This window comes from Nomascus leucogenys, chromosome 8 (assembly GCF_006542625.1).
Source record: "Nomascus leucogenys isolate Asia chromosome 8, Asia_NLE_v1, whole genome shotgun sequence".
Taxonomy (NCBI): domain Eukaryota; kingdom Metazoa; phylum Chordata; class Mammalia; order Primates; family Hylobatidae; genus Nomascus; species Nomascus leucogenys.
The window spans coordinates 27522277-27546491 of NC_044388.1; the positions used below are offsets into that span (position 1 = coordinate 27522277).

Below are 24215 nucleotides of genomic sequence, written 5' to 3' on the forward strand. Positions count from 1 at the left end.
TGTCTGATAAAAGTTTAGCCACTCATGTTCTCTTTTGGTTACTATTTGCATGGAATACCTTTCTCTACCCTTTTACTTTCAGCTTATGTGTGTCTTTAAATCTAAAGTGAGTCTTTTGTAGACAGCATGTAGTTGGGTCTTGTTTTCATCCATTCACTCGTACTATATCTTTTGATTTGGGAGTTAAAGTAATGATTGATAGGTAAGGACTTACTATTACCATTTTGTTGGTTGCTTTCTGTTTTATGGTTCTACTATTCCTCTCTTTTTCTCTTTGTGATTTGATTTTTATTTTTGTAGTGGGGTATTTCGGTTCTTTTTATCTTTTGTGTATCTATTGTGCTTTTTTATTCATAGGGTTTGCATCAAACATTTTATAGTTATAGCAGTCTGTCTTACGCTCAGAAGAAATTACCTTCAATGACTTATACAAACTCTACACTTTACTCCCCGTTCACGCATCTAATGTAATTAATCTCAGGTTTTACTCTATTTTTGAGACAGGGTCTTGCCCTGTCACCTAGGCTGGAGTGCAGTGGTGTGATCTTGGCTCACTGCAGCCTCTGCCTCCCGGGTTCAAGTGATTCTCCTACCTCAGCCTCCTGACTAGCTGGGATTACAGGCACACACCACCACACCTGGCTAATTTTTTATATTTTTAGTAGAGATGGGGTTTCACCATGTTGGCCAGGCTGGTCTCTAACTCCTGGCATCAAGTGATCTGCCTTCCTCAGCCTCCCAGGTGCTGGGATTACAGGCACGAGCCACCGCGGCCCGGTGCATCTTTGAATATATTATCTCCCGCTTTCCTGGCCTGCAAGGTTTCAGCTGAGAAATTCACTGATAGTCTTATAGAAGCTTCCTTGTATGTTACGTGACAAGCAGATTTTCTCTTGCTGCTTTCAGATTTTTTCTTTTTGAGTTTTAACAACTTAATTATAATGCGTCTCGGTGTTTAACTTATTTGGAGACCTTTGGGCTTCATGAATTGAAATGTCGATTTTCCTCCCCAGATTTGTTAAACTGTTAGCCTTTAGTTTTTAAAAATAAGCTTTCTGCCCCTTTTTCTTCTCCTTAACTCCCATATGCCTGTATTATTTTCACTTGATGTTGTCCCATAAGTCCTGTATACTTTCCACATTCTTTTTTATTCTTTTTTCTTTTTGTCCCTCTAATGGTATCATTTCAAATGACCTATCTTTTAAGTTTGCCAGTTCTTTTCTTCTGCCTGAGTCTGCTGTTGAAGCTGTCTCTTGAGTTTTTCAGTTGAGTCATTGTATTCTTCAGCTCCAGGATTTCTATTTGCTTCTTTTTTATGGTTTCTGTTTCTTTATTAAACATCTCTCTTTATTCATTTATTGCTTTCCTGATTTTGTTTAGTTGTAGTTCATTGAGCTTCTTTAAGATGATTATTTTGGATTCTTTGTCATGCAATTCATACATCTCTATTTATTTAGGGCCAGTTACTAGAGCTTTATTAGTTTCCTTTGGTGGTGTCATTTTTACCTGGTTCTTTATAATTCTTATAGCCTTGCAATGGAGTCTGTGCATTTGAAGGAGCAGGGGCCTTCCAGTATGGACTAGTTCGTCAAGTAAATACCTTCTCCTGTTGAGTCCGTGGGTTGATGAGATTGCCTGTGGTATTGTGATTAAGCAGGGCTGAAGCTAGATTATGGAGCTACACTAGGGTTCACAGTCAGTGGACCTACCACTAGGGGCATGGACAAGTATGTCCCATGGATGGGGAGAGCTGTCTGTGGAACTCAATAGGGTGGGACCCAAGCCGGGTCACAGGCTGGTTTGGGTTTATGTTTGGGTCCAATCAGCAGCCCTTTTACCAGAGGAATGGACAGGCATGATTTCCACAAGGTCCCTGTTAAGGCAGGACTTCCTCTTGGCCACATTAGAGCAGGGCTGGAGCCAGGTCAGAGTGCTGCTTTGAGTCTGCAGTTGGGTCTGGTTGGTGGATCTGTTACTAGGGACATCAACAGACATGGTTCCTTCCCAGGATAGATGAGGCTGGTGGTAGGACTGCAGACAGGTGGGACTGGAGCCAGGTTTACAAGGGACGGGCTGATTCTGGGTCTGTAGCTGAAAGGTCAGTGGGCCTACCTTCTCAAAGCAGCCCTTCCTAGTCTTGGGCTCCACCAAGGTTTCATAACCACCTACCTCAATCTGAAGGTTCTCACAATGGCACTTATGGCCATGGATGGCTTCCAAACTATTGTTTCTGTAGGAGGACCAGGGCTGGAGACGTTCTCTTTTGCTATCTTGCCGACGTCACCTACAACCTACTTTAAAAGTAAATTTTTTCTAATGAGCATAATGAGAAACAAAGATTTTAAAAATAAACTAAATAATTAATGTCTAAGTAATTCCAGGTTAATTTTGTATACTCCAGTTCTTCCTATCAGGTATTTGTCATTCAGAGAGGTAATAGTATGAAAAGAATATTTTAGGAGTATATGAGAATATTATATCTTTTTTTAGAATATGGTTGGCTAAAATATTTACATCTACTCCTAAAATATTCCTGCATAAGCTTGCAGTGAGCCGATATTGCGCCACTGCACTCCAGCCTGGGCGACAGAGCAAGACTCTGTCTCAAAAAAAAATATATATATGTGTGTATATATATATATATATATGTGTGTGTGTGTGTGTATATATATATATATATATATACACACATATATATATATTCCTGCATAATATTATCTTGGTGTTGATATTACCTGTGAAGCTGTAAGGATATTCTTTTATTTCTCCAACAATTTGACAATTGAAGAAAAGTATGTGTTGAATTTTTAGCACCTACTATATACACACACACACACACACACACACACTACTGTTGTACTTTGTAATATCAAGACACTGATAAAAGTTTTGGTGTTGTATTATGGATTAAGACAAAAAAATTAAAGATGGGATGGAGGAGCTCTTTCTATTGTAGGATTATCTATTGTTTTCATGTTTGATCTGTAGTGAGGTATATTAGTGAAATAGAGAAACAGAATGATGAGTACTAAGCTATTCATAAAATTTCAGTAGTGTGTAATACTTGTAATTTTGAAACAAAATCAGCTAATATCATGTTGACTTTTCCCCATCTTCCTGTTAAAAAAAATTGTTTTAATTCTGGATTTATGTTTTCTAATTTTCTTTTCCAGTTACCCTGCAGTTTGTGAATTTTTGCAGAACAATAATTTACTATCAATTATCAGAGCCCATGAAGCCCAAGATGCTGGGTAAGTTACATTAAAATTGTACCAAATATCACTGCAGAGCCTTTGCATTTAATATGAAGACAGATGGACTTTCATCTCTTTTTCAGATATCGAATGTACAGGAAGAGTCAAGCAACAGGCTTTCCATCACTTATTACAATTTTCTCTGCCCCCAATTACCTAGATGTCTATAACAATAAAGGTAAAGGAGTCCAGCAATATTTGAGTTTGAATTTATGAGTAAACGTGAGCTCTGGTTTAATTGTATGTATGTATGTGTGTTTGTGTCATTTTAAAATATAAATTTTAAATAAGAAAAAAAGAGGTCTTAGTTGAAACAAAGGCCAAGAAATTCAGAATTTATGCTGCTGCTTGGTCTTTATCTCCTAAGTATTACTGGCTTCTTTGTGAGTATAAATAATGATCATAATAGGTCAGATTGATACTACAGAATCAAAGTATAAGAAGAATAAATTGCTTCAGGCTCATGTCAGAATAGTTAGCATAAATTATTGGTTTTGGTGAATTTAATGTGTTTATAACAGTATCTCAAAGTCACCATTGGTATTTTAATCTTTGTGAATTATTAAACTATTTTTGTTTTTCTTGAGATATGGTCTAGGTAGAGTGACCTAGTGTACAAAAAAAAAAACAACTTCATTTTTAGTTTAAGCCCTGCCAGAAACGAATACTGTGACTTTGGGTGAGTCACATTATCTTTCTAATCTTCAGTTTCCCATATGAAAAAAGGAGAATGGGTATATACATGCCTTTTGTTCCAGAAATTTTACTTCTAAGACTTTATCCTGTTAAAGTCTTTTTTTAAATTTAAAACTTTTATGATTAATAGTTTATGTTTTCTATCAAGGCAGTGGTCCTACTAAAAACTTCTTATTTCTGTAACTATTTTGTTGTTTATAAAGTATGACTATAAATTAATAGGACTTTGAAAATAAACATGCCAGAACAAACATATCCAAATGAGTATTGTCCCTTCAAAGTAGTTACCTTGGGAGGCTACACACCTATTCCAACAATGCTGTCCTTGTTCAAAAACATTTTTGGAACTCCTCTTTTGGCATTGCCTTCAGAGTCTGCGACACATTCTTTTGATTATCCTCAATGATTGGAAATCTTCGTCCTTTGAGGGTGGATTTGATTTTTGGACAGCCAAAAGTCATTCGGAGTCAAGACTGATAAATAAGGTGAGTGATCAAGCTAGATGATACCATTTGGGGTCAGAAACAAGGTATGATTATAAGGTAATGAGACTGGTTTTTCTCGTGTTGCTGATACAATGGCTCTGGAGGCACTTCCAAAAGAGGAGTTCCAAAAACGTTTTGAGTAATGGCAGCATCTCTGGATTAATTATATGGTAAGGCAACAAGTTGTGCTGAAAAGAACACAAAGCAAGGAGTCAGTCTAGTCCTGCTTCACTTTTAAGTGTGTCACATTTAACAAGATACTTCTCTGAGCCTCATCTTTAAAATATCTGTTATATAGGGTTGTTGAAGATAAGTTGGAATAAGGAAAATGGATATTAAAGTGTTGTACAAAATATAAATTACTATAATAATACAGATTTTACTGTTATTGTACCTGATGTGATAATATCAAAGGACCACACTCATCTGATGCAAAGGTCTGGTGTGTTTGTAGCTGGTGGTTTCTTAAGTCTCATTACTTTATAGTTATACCTTGTATATGCAGTTGGGGAGATAAGTTTCAAAGATGGCCAAATATAATTCATATTTACTCTATTTAAAAGTAAACTATGGAATGGCACATCTCATTTAAATCGGATTTGGGTCAGTCATTTTAGTTTGTCCTCCAGTGACTTGTTTATTTTAAAAAGCATGTCTTTGACTTAAGTTCTGTCCTAGTCTTATGTTTTCATTTAACTTAACATTCTTCTCTGAGCCTTATCTGTCCTACAGTGCTCTGCTTCTCCCTAAGTTCATTTGTTATTTCCTTTTTCCTGATATTTCCAGTATATTAGCAATTTAGGTTTTATTCTTATTTATTCTCTTATCAATGGTGTGGACTGTTGGTGTTGTTAAACGTCTTCAAGGACTCTTATGGCCCTAGATCTCCTATTTGTAATGAAGGTGTTCCTTTCTCACTTTCTTTTTTAACTTCATCAAAAAGAGTATCTATTGATTGCTCAATGGATTTATCAGTGTGCCAAGCTGAAACATGCCACCTAAGTCAGCAGGCACTATACAGCTCACTCACTGCTAGCTTGTTTTTTGTGTCAATCTAACCTAGTTTTGTTCTTGATTATTTCTTTAGCAAACTTTTAACGTCACAGTCCTGGCCAGGCACAGTGGCTCATGCCTGTAATCTCAGCACTTTGGGATGCCAAGGGCAGGATCACTTGAGGCCTAGAATTCAAGACCAGCCTGGGCAACAAAATGTGACCCCATCTTTACAAAGAAAAATTTAAAAGTTAGCCAGGCAAGGTGGAGCATGCCTATAGTCCTAGCTACTCAGGAGGCTGAGGTAGTAGGATCCTTTGAGTCCAGTAGTTCAAGGCTGCAGTGAGCTGTGATCACACCACTGCATTCCAGCTGAGCAACAGAGCAAGACCCTGTCTCTAAAAAATAAAAAAAAAAGTAAAAGCCACAGTTCATTCTACCTGAGTTTTCTGTCAGCTTTGACATAATTAGTAACTTTTATCTCAAAACAGTCTTATTTTCATTGGTTGTTTCTTAAGCATTTTAGAAGGAAAAAGGCAGAAAATGTGGCATTTGAAACAGTCCCTGGGGGTACTCAATTACTCCCCATACAAGTGCCTTCTTTTCTGAAAAAGGGAACTCTATTATTCTTTTTCTTCTTCCTTCTACTGTTGCTCTTCTCTTTCTCTCTTTTCTTTTTTCTTTTTTCTTTTCTTTTTCTTTCTCTGTCCTTCTCTTTCTTTCCTTCTTTCTTTCTTTCTCCTTCTCTCTCTCTTTCTTTCTCTCTCTCTCTCTCTCTTTCTTTTCTTTCCCTCCCTCCCTCCCTCTCTCTCTCTCTTTCTTTCTCTCTCTCTCTCTTTCTCTTGTCTCTGTCACTTAGGTTGGAGCGCAGTGGCACGAACTTGATTCACTGCAGCCTCGACTTCTGGGCTCAAGTGATCCTCCCACCTCAGCCTCCCAACTAGCTGGGACCACAGGTGCATGCCACCACACCTGGCTAATTTTAAAATATTTTTTATAGAGATAGGGTCTCGTTATGTTGCCCAGGCTGGTCTCAAACTCCTGAGCTTAAGCAATCCTCCTGCCTTGGCCTCCCAAAGTGCTGGTATTACAAGTGTGTGCCACCACACCTGGCCTCTTTCATATATTTTTTCTTTTTTCCGAGACAGAGTCTCACTGTGTTGCCCAGGCTGGAGTGCAGTGGTGCGGTCTTGGCTCACTACAACCTCTGCCTCCCGGGTTCAAGCAATTCTCCCGCCTCAGCCTCCTGAGTAGCTGGGACTACAGGTGCACATCGCCACGCCTGGCTAATTTTTTGTATTTTAGTAGAGACGGGGTTTTACCATGTTGCCCAGGCTGGTTTCGATCTCCTGAGCTCAGGCAATCCGCCCGCCTCGGCCTCCCAAAGTGCTAGGAGTGCTCTTTCATATTCTTTAGACTTATTGGTATCTACAGGTATTTCTTAGTTCCACTGGTTACATGAAAGACCTTTAATCATGATTTTTAAAGATTCTTATTCTTGTTTTCTTCTGTCCACTGGGAACACACCCAAAAGCAGTTTTATAAGCTCTTGTTTCCAGTCATTCACTATTGAGACTCACCTCCCACTTCTTTTTCCTGGGTAGAAATTAAGGGAGTTGTTGAATAATGGTATATGACATATTTTACCTAAACTAAATAAAATACATACACGTGAAAATAATGGAACATGTACATCATAGCCAGTGTTAGGCTTTTTAAGAGCTAGAAACTATAATTTATTTTCTTAATAATGTATGGTGTACATTTTAGACATTCAATAACTTAAATTTTAAGAACACTAGATTATCCTATAGCAAAGAAACAGGAATGAGGACGTGACCTATATCTATCATTTCTAGAGAACTGTTACACCCTGTTTTATTGTATGACCACAGAATAATTAAGAGAATAGTGCAAACAACATTGCTGGTGATAAAGGCTAACGAATTGGATTTTAAGACTTTCAAAATATAAAGAAAATCAGTTTGGCATCAAAGTATGTGTGCGAGTATCTGAACGGTTAATATTAAACATTTATAGCATGCTGGCAATATACTGCTGTGTATTGGAGAAATCGGCAATTTTAAAATCCACTATATTGAATACAGAGATGATTTAATCTAATTTTGAACATGTAATTCTAAATTGCTCCAAGTTTGCCATTTGTATCTTCCAGTATGAGTTGATAACTGCAATATATAAACTCCCAGAGAGTGTATACAATCTTTGACTCTGGCTAATGACTAGCGAAACAGGCTGTGTCCATTTAATGAGTGATATTTGCCTTCAAAGGAGAGTTGTAATTATAACCATTTGGCCTATAAAGGGAAATTATGGGGAAATTTTCCTCATGTGGATCTTGAGGTTTATAGAGATAGTTACTGTGCAGTGACTCCAAAGTTTCAGTTTCTTTTGTAGTTTTATTATATGAGCTGTTCAGGTAACTTTGTTCCTTGGAATAACTCTTAAGAGAATGAACTAAATAAAAGGCTTTAAAATTTTCCGTCTGCCCTTTACCTAGTCAAGTCCTGACTTTACAAATGGAAAGTTCTCGAATTCTGCATAGCAGGTACACAGCTGTACAAAGCATACCACTTGCCATGCCATGTTCCTCTGTGCCAGATTTTCTTGCTTTTTTCCTTTTTAGCTGCTGTGTTGAAATACGAAAACAATGTCATGAATATCAGGCAGTTTAACTGTTCTCCACATCCCTACTGGCTTCCAAACTTTATGGATGTTTTCACATGGTCTTTGCCTTTTGTTGGGGAAAAAGGTAAGAGAATTAAAGCACATGTCTCATCAGTTGTTTGGTGACTGAGCACCCCTTATATTTGCATGAGCCCCTCCATGGTTCAGAAATGTTTTCTAATTTTGTTTGTTCTCTAAATAGATTTTTTTTTTTTTTTTCTGAGATGGAGTCTTGCTCTGTCACCCAGCCTGGAGTGCAGTGGCATGATCTCGGCTAACTACAACCTCCACCTCCCAGATTCAAGCAATTCTCCTGCCTCAGCCTTCTGAGGAGCTGAGATTATAGGCACGTGCCACTGCACCTGGCTAATTTTTGTATTTTAGTAGAGACAGGGTTTCACCATATTGGCCAGGCTGGTCTCAAACTCCTGACCTCAAGTGATCCGCCCTCCTCAGCCTCCCAAAGTGCTGGGATTACAGGTGTGAGCCACAGTGCCCAGCCTCTACATAGATTTGTAAATGGCATGTAATTGGTTCTTAAATTTTAATATATTATGGTTTTCTTATTGTAAATATCAATTTAAAGTAGCTGACCTACTATGATCAAGATGTTAAAGTAACAGTTACTTGTCATTCCCTCAGATTTCTTCAGTACTGAAGAGATTTAAACAGAATTTATTGTCCTTACAATTGTATTTGTACAACTACTCAAATTAGCTAAGCCTGTTGGACATAGGCCTGTTGGCTTAACTTTGTAAAATGGGAAAAAAATTTTCTCACGTGTGTATCAGTGTGGGAAGAAGCTCTGAACAGCAATCCAGTAAAATCAAGTAATTATGCAATAGATGTTCAAAGACTCCAGACTTTTGCAGGAGCAAGTAATCTACCCAAATTCTTTTTAAACCTGAAAGTTTACATTTATGCTACTTTTTATAGCTATTCTTACTAACATAATGATAAATAATTTTTGTTTATGCTTACTTAACATGTGTTTATTTAGATATCCACATTATTTTAGAGAAAGTACCTCATTAATTGCGTAAATTTTGGATTATTTTATCTTAGTCACAGAGATGCTGGTAAATGTGCTCAACATATGCTCTGATGACGAACTGATTTCTGATGATGAAGCAGAAGGTAAACTTTTCCTCCTTTGAACTAAAACTAGGAAGAGGTTTGGTTTCGGTTTTAGTTTATTTAGAATGATTTTCTTTGTCTTATTAAAAATAAAGTTAGTTCATTGTAGAAAAATAAAATTTGAAAAATACGAGAAACCATAAATAAGGAAAAAAAGTCACCCATAATTCCATCATCTTATAGATATCCACAGTTAACATCTTAATGTATACTGTGTTAATTGTCTTTTATCTTTGCACATAGCTTTCCTCTGTTTTTTTTCTTTTTAATGAGAATGAGGTCATGTAATAAGATCTAGTACACTATTTTTGTGGAGTTTCTTTGTAGACTAGTTTCTTTTTTTTTTTTTTTTTTTTGAGACGGAGTCTCGCTCTGTTGCCCATGTTGGAGTGCAGTGGCACGATCTCGGCTCACTGCAAGCTCCGCCTCCCAGGCTCACGCCATTCTCCTGCCTCAGCCTCCGGAGTAGCTGGGACCGCAGGCACCTGCCACGACGCCCGGCTAATTTTTTGTATTTTTTAGTAGAGACGGGGTTTCACCATGTTAGCCAGGATGGTCTCGATCTCCCGACCTTGTGATCTGCCCACCTTGGCCTCCCAAAGTGCTGGGATTACAGGCATGAGCCACCGCGCCCGGCCGACTAGTTTCTAATGGATCTGTAGTTGTCCATGTTGATCAGTGTTTTAACTAATCCTGGTGGTGTTGGAAATTGGAGTTTTTCCCAAGTTTTTGCTGACAAAACCCATATAGTTTTGAGCATTTGTTTAGATAAAAATGTGCACATTCTCTTAACCAATGTTTATTACATGCTTGATATATACCAAGTACTGTATTGTTTAGGTCCTTGCTCTCAATAAGCTTATTTGCTAGTGTAGGGAGGAAAAACAGTAAATAAATATGTCAGATGAAAGGAAGTAAAGCAATATTAGAAAATCAAGAATAACACTTCTTGATTATTTCCATAGGATGAATTTCTAGAAATTGAAAATCTGTGTCAATTAGTACTTAAAATTTCAATTCTGATACAGATAGAAATTTCTGATACAGCCTCTAGAAAGGCTGTACCAGTTTACATTTTGCAGGATGCATAGTCACAGTGCTGTCTCCAATACTGTTTATGATACTTGTTATAGTCTGGTGTTATTAAGTTTTTAATTAAATTTTTAGTTTATATTTTTATGAGACTAATGGACAATTTTTTCTTGTGTTTGTTGGCCATGTTTATCTCACTTTTGTGACTTGTCAATTCATATCTCCTATCCTTTTTTTTTTGAGACAGAGTGTTGTTCTGTCACCCAGGCTGGAGTGCGGTGGCGCGATCTCTGCTCACTGCAACCTTCACCTCCCGGGTTCAAGCGATTCTCCTGCCTTAGCCTTGCGAGTAGCTGGGATTATAGGCGTGTGCCACCATGACCAGCTAATTTTTGTATTTTTAGTATAGATGGGGTTTCGCCATGTTGCCCAGGCTAGTCTCGAACTCCTGAGCTCAAAGTGGTCTGCCTGCCTCGGTCTCCCAAAGTGCTGGGATTACAAGCATGAGCCACCACGCCCAGCCCCATTTTGGTTTTTTTGTTATTGGTGTGTGAGGGGTCTTTTTATACAGTAACATTTTATTATATATGTAGCCAAGTATTTTTTTTCCTAGTGTGCTGTGGGAGGTTTGATTATACAAGTAGGTCCTGACTTGTCTGACAATGCAAGAGATTCTGGAAAAGTGGTGGTCACCCAAGCACAAACCAGCCTCATCCTATCCAGGCTCTGTGCTAAGGTGGTCCCCTTAACTGTGAGGATAAACCATCTCCATCGTGGAGAAAACGCAACTCCCTTTGGGAATCTAGAGGAAATTACCATACACTCTCATGCTTCAAGTTCCGCACTGAAGATCAACAGCATATGAAAGATAGCTTGTGAGTGTTTTTATTTATGGTATAGGAGATCACTAGAAGGAACCAGTTCTTCTTGAGGAAATAATGCAGCCAAGTGAAAAACAAAAGAAAAACCGAATATCCCCCTGGGCAACATGGCGAAACCCCATCTCTACTAAAAATGCAGAAATCAACCAGATGTGGTGGCGAGTGCCTCTGGTCCCAGCTACTTGGGGGCCTGAGGTGGGAGGATTACTTGAACCTGGGAGGTGGAGGTTGCAGTGAGCAGAGATCTTGCCACTACACTCTAGCCTGGCCAACAGAGGGAGACCCTGTCTCAGACAAACAAACAAACAAAAACACATATATTTCCTATTATTTCCCACCACAAACATAAAAATAAATAAATACTTAAAAAGGAAGAATGGGCCGGGCACAGTGGCTCACGCCTGTAATCCTAGCACTTTGGGAGCCCAAGGCGGGCGGATCATGAGGTCAGGAGATCGAGACCATCCTGGCCAACATGGTGAAACCCCATCTCTACTAAAAATACAAAAATTAGCTGGGGCGTGGTGGCGCGCACCTGTAGTCCCAGCTACTCGGGAGGCTGAGGCAGGAGAATTGCTTGAACCTGAGAGGCGGAGGTTGCAGTGAGCCAAGATCACACTACTGCACTCCAGCTGGCGACAGAGCAAGAATCCATCTCAAAAAAAAAAAAAAAGGAAGAACGATTATATCCCCTGAAAGAGAAGCTATAGAATCCATTAAACAAAAAAACATACTATTCCTATGAAGAGATTTGTAAACTGTTCTGTCCTCCGTTTTTGTTCTTTGTTTTTGGCATCATTTATTCTGCAAATAATATCTTTGTTTAGTGTTATTTTCATGATCTGTGGGAGTAGAAAATATTGGATGCTCATAGATGTGAATTAATGTAAAACCATAAACTTTTAAGAAATGGAAGAAACTACTGACAAAATAAATGTGTAATTTAATGTTGTATCATGATTCCAAGGATATCTCTTATGAGCTGGTAAAGATAATAGCCTGTTTCTCCTATTGCATTTCACTTTGATTTTTTTTTCTCTTTTCCATGTAAACATAAATTTCTCTTCTCATATTTCTGTCTTCATCTCCTTGTTTCTTGGTGTTTCTTCTCCCTGAAGATCACTACATTCCAAGCTATCAGAAAGGTATCCGACTAAACCGTGCTAAGAGCTTAATGCTTACTCTCTGTCCCACCATAGTCTATTGGTTAGACTTTTAAAATTGGTAGTTAAATAATTTCAGAAAGGCTCTCCATCCTCCCCTTCGGTTTTAATGTATATGTTTTCTCTGGACCTGTTGCATGATCCGGCAGGGTGTTGAGGGTTGGATGTGAGGAAGGAGAGGCCATGTTTCTTTTTCTGACTTTTGACTGTAGTCACCTGGTGCATGCCGGACCTTGGCTTCTCATGTGTGGGCTATTTTCAGAATCTTAGATAAGAAAAACCCATAAAGTCTTGCATTAACTTTTTCTGTTGTTGCTTTTTAAAATAGTGCACAGTTGTAGGTAGTATTGTGAGGCAATAACTGACTAATGTAAGTGAAGATTATAGAATGAAAGCAGCCCTAAGTTCAGGAGAGCTAGCTGGGTATTGTGTTTACATACAGAAGACAGCTACTGGAATGATCACTTGCCATTTGGCAGGCCAAACCCTGCACCCTAAGGTGGCCCACAGCATTATCAAAAGACATCTTTGCTGTAGCAGCTTTCTTTGTGAGGTTTGTTTATGTATGTGTGTGTTTTATTCTTTGCTGTGTTCTACGTTTCACAACCACAAATAAGATCCTACCTCTCATAGATCCACCCAGTCTGTCTTTTTTGTGGCCTCTCATTTTTTACTTCCATCTTTTTATCTTCTGGGTCATTTTTTCTCTTGCTCCTTAGAACTTCCTGATTTTTTTGTTTGTTTAAACAAACTTAAGCCTTCATTTCTGTTTTTTTAAAAACAATTGTTTCTTTAACTTAAGACACTTCATCCTGAATTTTTTAAAGGCAGCCTATTAACACATCCCTTTAACTTACTTATTCTTTGTATTTTCTAAGGAAGCACTACAGTTCGTAAGGAGATCATCAGGAATAAGATCAGAGCCATTGGGAAGATGGCACGGGTCTTTTCAATTCTTCGGTAAGGATGTCTGTCATTACAGTGTGGATTAAAGGCATTTTGAGAGTAAATTAAATGTCGAATTCAGAACAGTTTTTTTAGAATTGGAATTTAGTATTGAAACTGCAGGTCTTTAGGTTGAGTGCAGATTCAGTGAACATGTTAAAGGGACTAAAAATGTTCCAGCAAACATTGATTTGTTAGTAGCTTAGATGTAGTGAATGTAGTGGTTTAGTGTGGACTTTCCAACCTGATTGCCTGTGTTCAGATTCTGGCTCTACCTCTTCTTACCTGTGTGATCTTGGGTGTCATCTCTGTGCCTTAGTTTCCTTGCCTGTAAAGTAGAAATAATAATAGGCCCTAGCGCACAGGTTGTTAGGTGTATTAAATGGGATAAAATATGGGAAATGTTAGAACAGTGCCTGGCTGTTAAGCGCTTCTAATTGAAAAACAAGAACTGGCTGATTGTTTAAAATGAAAATATTTGTAGAAAACATCCCTTTCTTTGAGTCAGGGAAGGCGTAGGAGGTAGGAGAACCTATCTTCCATCTCTGTTCTCTTTCTTCACTTCTTTCAATATCTTTGAGTTGCTGAACAGAGGGTTCCCTGGCATTAACCCAGGGCTTTGGTCTTCCTTTGCAGGCAAGAAAGTGAGAGTGTGCTGACTCTCAAGGGCCTGACTCCCACAGGCACGCTCCCTCTGGGCGTCCTCTCAGGAGGCAAGCAGACTATCGAGACAGGTGAGTATGAGAGTGCTCCTCCATGGAAGGTGTGCTCCCATTACCTAACAGTCAGCACACACTTACAAATGGGGGCTTTCCTCAGAAAATGCCACGAGAGCAGTTGGTTATACCACAAGCGGGGAAATGAGTCTTCACCCCTACTTCCCTCCATACAGAAAACCTAAATCAGAATGGCTTATTATAATTTCAATATAAAAAGCAAAACAGTAGAACAAGAAGAAAGTATGGAGAGTAGACACTGGGGTAGGCAGAGTCCTTAAGTAGGACACAAAAAGTACTAACCTTAAAACAAAAAGCCAGTTGAATTTCATTAAAATAAAGAACTTCTTAAAAATACATGATTAAGAGAGGAAAAAGTCAAGACACAAAATGGAAGAAAATTTTTGCAATACACATGTCTCACAAAGCCCTTGTATCCAGAATATATAAAGAACTATAAATCAATAGGAAAAAAACAAATTTCAAAAATAGTCAAAAGATTTAAACAGACACTTCACAAAAGAGGATATCAAAGTGGCCAATAGGCCTGGCACAGTGGCTCACGCCTGTAATCCCAGCACTTTGGGAGGCTGAGGCAGGCAGATCTCTTGAGGCCAGGAGTTCAAGAACAGCCTGGCCAATACAGCAAAACCCTACCTCTACTAAAAATACAAAAATTAGCTGAGCGTGGTGGCATACTCCTGTAATCCTAGCTACTCAGGTGGCTGAGGCACTAGAATCAGAGGAACCCGGGAGGTGGAGGTTGCAGCGAGCCAAGATCACGCCACTGCACTCCATCCTGGGTCACAGACCGAGACTCTGTTTCAAAAAACAAAAAACAAAACAAAAAAAAAACCACAATGAGGTACCATTACATACCCACTAGAATGGCTAAAAATTAAAAGTTTGGGCCTGGGCGTGGTGACTCACACTTGTTATCCCAGCACTTTGGGAGGCTGAGGTGGGAGGATCACTTGAGGCCAGGAGTTCAAGGCTGTAGTAAGCTATGATTGTGCCACTGCACTCCAGTCTGGGCAACAGGGCGAGACCTTGTTTCCAAAAAAAAAAAAAAGTCTGACAATACCAAGTATTGGTGTGTTTGTGGAGAACTAGAACTAGGTATGTTGCTGAAGGGCTTGTAAATTGATTCAAGCACTTTAGAAAACTATTGGGCAGTAAAGGTAAACATATGTCTACCCTGTAACCCAGCATTTCCACACCTGGTATATATCCAAGAGAAACTAGATGTGTTCACCAAAGGTTATGCATGGGAATGTTCACTGTAGCTTTATTCATAATAGCTCAAAGCTGGAAACAACCCAAATGTCCATCAATAGTAGACTACATAAATAAATTGTATTCCAAAATATAAATAAATAAACTGTATTCTATTTATACAATGGACTAATATTCAGCAATAAAAAATAACACATTATGGACACATGCTACAACATGGTTGAATCTCATAGACGTTATGGTAAACTTCAAAAGCCAGACAAAAAAGAGCACAGACTGTCTGATTTATATAACATTTAAGAATCGTTGGACTAACCAGTGATAATAAAGTCAGAATGTCACTTCCTCTGGTGGGAGAATATTGTCCCAGAAGGGCATAGGGAACATCTAGAGTAGTAGGAATGTTCTGTATCATTATCATGGTGGTAGTTAGACGTGTATACATATGTAAGAATGTATTGGGCTGTACACTTCAGATTTGTGCACCTGCTGTGCCTTGTGTATATTTTGTACCTTAAAGAAAAACAGTTTGAGGGGGTTGCAGTTTCTCATTCAGAGAGGGAGTTTGCCTCTTTCCCTGCAGCCATATTCTATTCCAGTGCCAAAATCACCTCTTCAATCAGAGTACCAATTCTGAAATTTACCTGGGAGCTGACTTCTTAGGAAAGGGCTTTCTGGAATCCTGGAATGAAAAGATTGATGTTTGTGAGAATAAACATACAAGGGGAAGAGACAGGAGATCGTATTACTGGGTGACTAACACTAGGTATGAAAATTGGTATTGAAGCATTAATATCTTAAACTAAAGTTTCACTGCTTTTTTTGCTCCCCTTGTTTTGTTGAATTGTTTCTACTTAGTTTTTTTCCCACCTCATCCTTCATCTGGCCTTTTTTCTTTTTTTTTTTTTTCCAAGAGACAGAGTTGCCCAGGCTAGAATGTAATGGCTATTTACAGGTACTGTCATAGCTCACGGCAGGGCTCAAGCAATCCCCCTACCTCAGCTACTCCAGTGGCTGGGACTACAGTCATGTGCCACTGTGCCTGACCATCCTGCCATTTATAGGAGACCTTTTTCTTTTGTAGAAATTTCATTGCTATTGACTAAGAGGGACAAACCCATTTTTTTTCTTTTCTTGGAGACAGGATCTTGGTCTGTTGCCCAGGCTGGAGTGCAGTGGCACAATCTCGCCCCACTGCAACCTCCGCCTCCCAGGTTCAAGCAATTCTCTTGCCTCAGCCTCCCAAGTAGTTGGAACTACAGGCGCACACCGCCACGCCCGGATAATTTTTTGTATTTTATTTTTATTTATTTATTTATTTATTTTGAGACAGAGTCTTGCTCTGTCACCCAGGCTGGAGTGCAGTGGCCAATCTCGGCTCACTGCAATCTCTACCTCCCAGGTTCACACCATTCTCCTGCCTCAGCCTCCCGAGTAGCTGGGACTACAGGCGCCCACCACCATGCCCGGCTAATTTTTTGTATTTTTTTTAGTAGAGACAGGGTTTCACAGTGTTAGCCAGGATGGTCTCGATCTCCTGACCTCGTGATCTGCCCGCCTCGGCCTCCGAAAGTGCTGGGATTACAGGCATGAGCCACTGCGCCTGGCCAATTTTTTGTATTTTAGTAGAGACGGGGTTTCACCATGTTGCCCAGGCTGGTCTCGAACTCCTGAGGTCAGGCAGTCCGCCCGCCTCAGCCTCCCAAAGTGCTAGGATTACAGGCATGAGCCACCGTGCCCAGCCCTTTTTTTCTTTTTATAAGATTGTATTCCTCCTTCTCTTTCGAATAGAATACTGAGATATTAGAGTTCAGCTATTTAAAAGGAAGTCTGAACATTTTCTCTTTGGAAGTATAGTTTATTTTCCTAGTTCCTTTAGTTTCACAGAAAGTATCAGTAAACTATTTCCGATTGAATATTTTTCTCAAATAAATGTGCAGTTTTTTGTGAGCAGAGTATGTTCCCACCATTGCTTTGCTTGGTAATTAGTCATCTGAGATATTCCGAGAGCAACTCTGACAACAAAGATAGAGTAATAGGCAGTAACATGAGTTAAGAGAAAAAAAGGAATGTCCTATAGCATCCTTATGTGAACATTATGAAAATTTCTTGATCCACAAAATTGTTTTAATTGAAACCAACTTTGTCTAAACCTTGAGAAAGCAAATCTGCAAATCAGGGCTGAGCAACAGAATTATATAGCTATGTTATTTGGAAATTTGTTTCTAATTCTTGGTCACCTTTTGAGCTCAACCCTAATGTATGAGTTGAATATGAGTGTTTCAATCAAGATAGGACCATTTATTGATACTTCCAAAATTGATAGAAATCTTCAGTAATGTGTGAGAACAAAGGTAAAGTTGGAGCCAACTTTTTAGAGTTTCTTACTGATTCACGGGAAGTGAGTTTATTTTGTTATTTTTGCATTGGAGTCTCAGTTCCACCAGCTCATCGGCAAACTGGAGCATTAACTAAAAAAGACCTTTTATTGTTCATATAACTTAACTTGGAGAGCTTTCAACCAACAGTATCCCATATGGCCATGTAACATACATTCATGTATGTCTCACCTTGATCTAAGAGGGATTGGCATGAGTTACAGTATACATGAAACACAGTGGAGTAAAATAAATATGCTTGGAAATTGAAGCACAAAGGTAAACAAAAATAAAGCCAATAGCCACAAATTTGACTCTAAGCATCCCAGTAGCCAAAATAGTGGGGAAAGCCAAGGACAGGACAAGATTCACAAAGACCATCAGATTAAAACAGATCAGTTATAAATTGGACTACATCAAAATTAAAAACTCTTGTACTGCAAATGGTACTATCAAGAAAACGACAAGACAACCCACAGAATGGTTGAAAATGTTTTCAAATCATATATCTCCTAAGAGATTGGTATCTAAAAAATATACTCTTACAACTGAATAATAAGACAACGCAGTTAAAAATGGGTAAAGAATTGAATTGACATTTTTCCCATGAAGACATACAAATGGCACATGAAATGATGTTTGACATCATTAGACATTCAGAAAATGCTAATCAAAACCACAATGGGATACCACTTCACAGTCAGTAGGATGGCTGTGAAAAGACAGCAGTTAATAAGAAGTGTTGATGAGAATGTGGAGAAATTGGGACCTTCTTAACACTGCTGGTGGGAATGTGAAATGGTACAGCTGCTTTGGAAAACATTCTGAGAGTTCTTCAAATGATTAAACATAGAGTTGACTTATTACTCAGCAATTCCAGTCATAGCTACATACCCCACAAAGAAATGAAAATATGTCCTTGCAAAACCTTGTACACAAATGTTCATAAATGGCATTCAACATAATAGCCAAAAAGTGGAAAAAAGCAATTGTCCATAAACTGGATAAACAAAAGGTGGTAAACACAATGGAATACTATTCAGCCATAAAAAGGAATGAAATGCAGGTATACATGTCAACATGACTGAACCTTGAAAACATTATGCTAAGTGAAAGAAGTCAGTCACTACAGACCACATATTATATGATGCCACTCATTTGAAATGTCCAGAACAGACCAATCTATAGAGAAAGTAGATTCGTGTTCAGCTAGGATTAAGGGGAAGAGGTGAGGGAAGGAAATGGGAAGTGACTGCTAATAAGTGGGGGATTTCTCATTGGGGTGATGAAAATATTCTAAGCACAGATTGTGGTGATGGTTGCACAACTCTACTATATTAAAACCATTGACTTGTATACTTTAAACAAGTGAATTTTGTGGTATATGAATTCTATTTCAGTTAAGATGTTAAAAAGGAAAACAAAAGTTCAGGTAGTTTGATATGACTGTTTCTTATAATGGCCCTTACTGCAGGCTGCTATCTTTATACCCAATGCGAATAGCAATTCAGGGAGGGCCCCCAAACAAGGTAATATCATACACATTTTACCATGTAGCTTTTAAGCTCTAATTAGACCAACACTCAGTATACAGTTTCAGCAATGCTTTGTTCTCCCACTTCCTAACAGTTACATCAGTGATGTGCTGTTAGAAGGCACTGTAGCTTTCTTGTCAAGGTTATTTGTTCTACTTAAGGAGATTAGAGAGGGTGTGACAGTGATTTAATACATGCCTGCCTATGGTTGACAAATGAAAGCACTTCATAAGTAGATTCCAATTATCCATTTTTCACATTGCATTAGGTAGTTAATGTTGTAGTTCTTTCAGTTTCTCTTCTCATATTGATATATAAAGCCTTGGGAATAGCAGCAAACTATTACTGCTCAAACTATTCACTGCCTTCTTTTGGCAAATTGGTACTGGAGTAACTGACAGGGTTCTCCTAATAGGATCTTTCTTGTGGCACCCTGTACCTTTTCATATATTAGCGTTTTTACTGTCTGAGAAAGGAGATGCAAGGAAGTTTACCTGTTGGTACTAATTTTTAAGTCGCTTCCTTTTCCATTGCTAAGAAAGAAGAGGGCTTTCTTAGTTATTGGTCTACTCTCTTGAACACTGTATGGAAGCCATATGGATTGGAAACATCAGCCTCTGCTATATTTTTAAGCCCAGATGGGTACACACATTTACATTAGGAATTCAGTAGTTCTATGCTTTTGTTAGCTTTGTACTCCACTCCTGGACAAGAAATAACCCTTCACATGGAACCTATTTTTCTCTCCTTCCAAATGCCAGTCTACTGTTCAAAGGCCACTCTTTTTTTTTTAATGAAGTAATTAATAGGACAGTTGGACTCCAAATAAGTCACTTGAGAGCAATAAGATGTAGTTGTAAATAAGCTTTTTGAATAGGACCCAGCAGTAGCTCATTTAATATCACCTGAGATATTTTACAAACTAAGGATTATTGTAATGTCAAACTATTTGATTCTACATGTTGTTTTGATACGTGGATATCAAGATATAAAGTAGCAGTTGGCTACTTAAAATGAAAAGAGCAATGTTCCCTGGCACCCGAAATGTTAAAAATATTGGAAACTCTCCCCACCCCATATTCCTCCCACCCCAATTGAGTCTCTCGCAATAATCTTCTTGCTTCTCTAACTAGTTGACTTTCATTATGGATGGGGATAGGCTAAAAAATGGGCCCCTGGGATGGCTGTGCTGCCATCAGTGCTGTTGGTTTACTCACTCTTTTTCTGTCTTCATTTTTGCATGCTACTGCTCCTGCCCTCTTACAGCCACAGTAGAAGCGGTAGAGGCCCGGGAAGGTATGGCCATATTACTCTGATAGATGTGATCCATGTGTCTGTGTACTGGTTTTTCGAAGCTTTATCAACATTTCAAATATTTTATTATTGCATCACCAGAACTATAACAGTGAGAAAAGGAATAGTTGTTTCTAGGCATGTTAACGAAGCAGGTGTTTCCTTTGTGTCCTATCTTTGCATTAATTTTAAATAACCTTCACCACAGCTACAGTTTTTTTTCTGGGCTCTATCAGCCTTAATGCAATGGCAGAAGCTTAAGCAACTGGTCATGAGAGGTCAAGTGGTTTACTTCTGTATCCCTTCCATGTACAAGAGACATCCATTTGATTCTAAAGAGAGCCAAATAGGTCAGCCTTTTCAGCGATTCTAAAAGATTTCAAGAGCAGAGGCAGAAGTAGACTGGAATTTAGTTCAATTCATTTCTGAGGTTGCCCTAAGGTAGGCAAGTTAAATTAACTTTGTTTCTATGAAAACCATTGGAATTGATAAACTTGTATTATACTTGTAATTATTTTATTAGGTAAGATGGTTCAAAATGGGAATGCCTTTCCTTGGTGTTACAAAAGTTGAATCAGAAGGAAAATATCTAGAAGCTATTTTTAAGTTTTTAACTTATGTACAGGTCCTGGTTGTGCAAGATAAAAAGCTGTCCTAAACGAAAAGATTAGCTCTTTTGTTACTTTTTTTTGTGGTCTATGTGGTCTTTGTGCTAAAAGCAACTACCCTGGGTTTAACTTGTTCAATTATTCTAGTGTTGCCATTGTTCTAGCATTGAGTATGTTTCTGGTGCATAAGACACTCTTTCTTAAAGGTATTGGGGCCCAGTAAGTACTTGTTAGCTTTTTGTTAGATATATGTCTACCATGATTATGCATATAGAGCTTTTATGAAAATTACTTTCACAATTTCAGCTGCCCTTTGGGCTTTAAGGAAGCAGTAGCTGCAGACAAGACTGATTCAGTCAAACATTGCCCATGACTTTCACTAGACATGTGCACCATAGCCACCTTTCTGTGTGTTTCTCTAGGAGATTGCTGTGTGCTAAGAAACTTTTTTTAAGCCTGTTGCTTTGCTGCCTAATTGAGCTTTCTCCACCTGCTTCCTGTTTTTCTGTAGCCATCAGAGGGTTCTCGCTTCAGCACAAGATCCGGAGTTTTGAAGAAGCGCGAGGTCTGGACCGAATTAATGAGCGAATGCCACCCCGAAAGGATAGCATACACGCTGATGGGCCAACGAAATCCGTAACCTCAGCACACTCACATGCTGCACACAGGAGCAACCAAGGGAAGAAAGCCCAGTAATGACTTAGAGTCATGCCGTGGCTCAGGTGGATCTAAAACTCAAGAACAAATTTTATTTATTTATTATTGGAAAATGAAAAGCAACTCAAACAACTTCAACCTGGAGGTGCATTTATAATTCAATCTGCATTTACTCTGTAAAAAGGTGACAGTTTTATAAATTCTTTTAATTTATGTTCAATATATATAAAAAGTGCATCTGTTTTGTTTTTCCCTTTTTTCTCCGTAATTTTAAGAAATGAATCTGATTGTTGGCAACACATTTGTGAAGTCTTGTGCTATAAAGGGGAACTTCCCCTAATAAAAGGGCCTTGGAAACCGCAAACCTGGGTTTCTAACTTGAACTAGTCAGTCTTCATTATTGTTTTTTGGAAGGTAATGTCTTTCATGTAAGACTAATAACTTTTCAAATGCAAGAAGATTTTTTTCCTTTTCATTTTTTTCCTTTCTGCTGGGTGTCATTGAAGAAAGTCCTCTTAGATTTCAGTGGCTAAAAGTGCTTCTCTTCTGATGGGAAACTGGATCATGGTAGAACTTCAAAGTGAATAACCCAAATCCAGTGATTTTAAGGGCGAAGGGAAATGTTTTCCATAATAACCTACTTTCTCTGGACTCTCAGTTCCTTTAAATATGTTCTAGTAAATAAAATAAAAAATAATAAGGGATGTTCTTAGAGTTACTTAAAATCTGTTCATCTGACCATGGGCATGATTGGTTTAAATTTCCTTAGGACTTTGGAGGAGAAAGATTTTCAGAAAGCTTTCACAATTGCCAGATTATTTTACTTTCATTTTTGAACCCCAGGTGACTTCTGTAAAGGAAGTCACTTTCTAAATATTTGATAAATGCCCTCAGCAGCACCTTCTACAGCAAGATGTATATATGCCCTTCTAGGCTGTTGGCATCAGCTCTCGCATCTGCCTTCCCATCATCCTTCTGTTGTTCTCTGTCAGTATTACTGAAACCAGCTGGGGTAGTAGAAACTGACAAGAGTTCAATGGTCCCCTTGCGAATTGAAGGTCTTGCTAAAGAACATTGGATAATTGAGGATTTCCTGTCTTCTGTATCAGTTACTCTTTAGGTTGAATGGTATTTCAGCCTCCATTAGCATATTTTGGAATGCAAAAAACAAGTGTTCAGATGTAGTATGTGAATTATCTTCCCTTAGTTTGATTTTCAAGTCACAACCAACTAGTGAAGGAAATTTTGGGGCTCCCATTTTGACCAGCCTCATCGCAGGAGCCGTGTCATAATAGTCATTGGTCAGCTCTGCAGTGAATGTACATGCCTGGGAACATTACATCAGAGCATGGAACGTGCACATTTATGGCATTCCTTAGTGTCATTTGTGATGCGGCAGTCTAGCACTAAAGCAAGTATTTCAGACAGTAATATTTCGTATTGGGAGTTTCCAGGAAACCAGAAAAACAAAGAACAACATAATTTTGGTGGTGTTTTGTTTTGTTTTGTTTTTTCCCAAAAAACCATACTTCTCTTTAGAAGAATGAAGACTCAGCCCATCTATCTCTGTTTTCCTATACCTTTTTTTCTAACAGTTCCTGATTTGTTTATGGCAGAAATCAAGGCACTCTTAGGGACTGGAATCTGCCTGCATAGATTGCTCTGTTAATAAAAAGATAGGAAGGAGATAAAGGATCTCTGAATGGGTTGTGAGTAAAACCTGTGAAAGAAAGAGGAAAAAGTCTCTAGTAACTGTCTTTTCCTGATTGTCATTGAACTTAAATCAGGTATTAAGCACCTAGATATCCTTATGCTCCTTTCTCTTCCAATCCCAGGATTAGAAAAGATCCTGTCTTTGGAAATTTCACTGATGAAAGTCATTCCACGTGACAGACTGCAGAGCTGCTAGTACCTTATCCCTTTCTCCTTTTCATTAAGGCTGTTACACATATACAATCCACAGGTAGAAACCACTCTTACGGGGCCTCCATAAGCAGGCAGTAGTAGAAATAGTTACTGTAAATCCTTATAAGCAAAAAATAATATTTTGTTAGGGATGATTATTTAGGAATGGCTTCACTATTGTCTCAAAAAGCAGAATGATAAAGCAAGCTTCCTTGACAGAAGCATCACAAAATTATATACAGTATTTCACTGGTTCCCTCTGAGCTGTCGAGGAATCAGCTAGAGTAGAGAGGTAAGTGGTCCTGGTTCAAGAAAACCTGAGTAAGTTTTAGAGCAGCACTAACTCTTAGAAGAGGTTAGGTTTGAAAATTCGGTTGAATTCTAAAGATAAAGTTATCCCTTCTGTTCTGTAGCTGTTTTAATGTAAACAGCAGCTTCCAAGGTGGCTGGATCCCTGCCCTGGGTTTGCTCAAAGACTGCTTTTCCTGTCTAGGGCCATGATTAAACAGACATTTTAATTGCTGTCAAAGTTCTGCAGTTTTGGTGTTTTCAAAGTCTCTTCTGTTTTATTGAATGTTTCCCCCTGTGTGTGCTAAAGATACTGGAAACAGTT

The 24215-nt window shown here is 38.5% G+C and overlaps 1 protein-coding gene across 3 annotated transcripts in view; it reads left to right on the forward strand.

The window, feature by feature from the left end:
• PPP3CC (protein phosphatase 3 catalytic subunit gamma) overlaps positions 1–24131 on the forward strand; it is a 108304-nt gene extending 84173 nt beyond the window's left edge. The window contains exons 7-14 of one of the 3 annotated variants that reach the window (XM_030816952.1): positions 3174–3251; positions 3338–3432; positions 8076–8201; positions 9182–9253; positions 13208–13289; positions 13911–14008; positions 20406–20435; positions 21552–24131. In XM_030816952.1, the coding sequence (XP_030672812.1) occupies positions 3174–3251; positions 3338–3432; positions 8076–8201; positions 9182–9253; positions 13208–13289; positions 13911–14008; positions 20406–20435; positions 21552–21736 (766 nt within the window). In that variant the 3' untranslated portion in view covers positions 21737–24131. The remainder of the gene's footprint in view (positions 1–3173; positions 3252–3337; positions 3433–8075; positions 8202–9181; positions 9254–13207; positions 13290–13910; positions 14009–20405; positions 20436–21551) is intronic. The other 2 variants (XM_030816954.1, XM_030816953.1) reach the window with 2 other exon arrangements.
• The last annotated feature ends 84 nt before the right edge of the window (positions 24132–24215 follow it).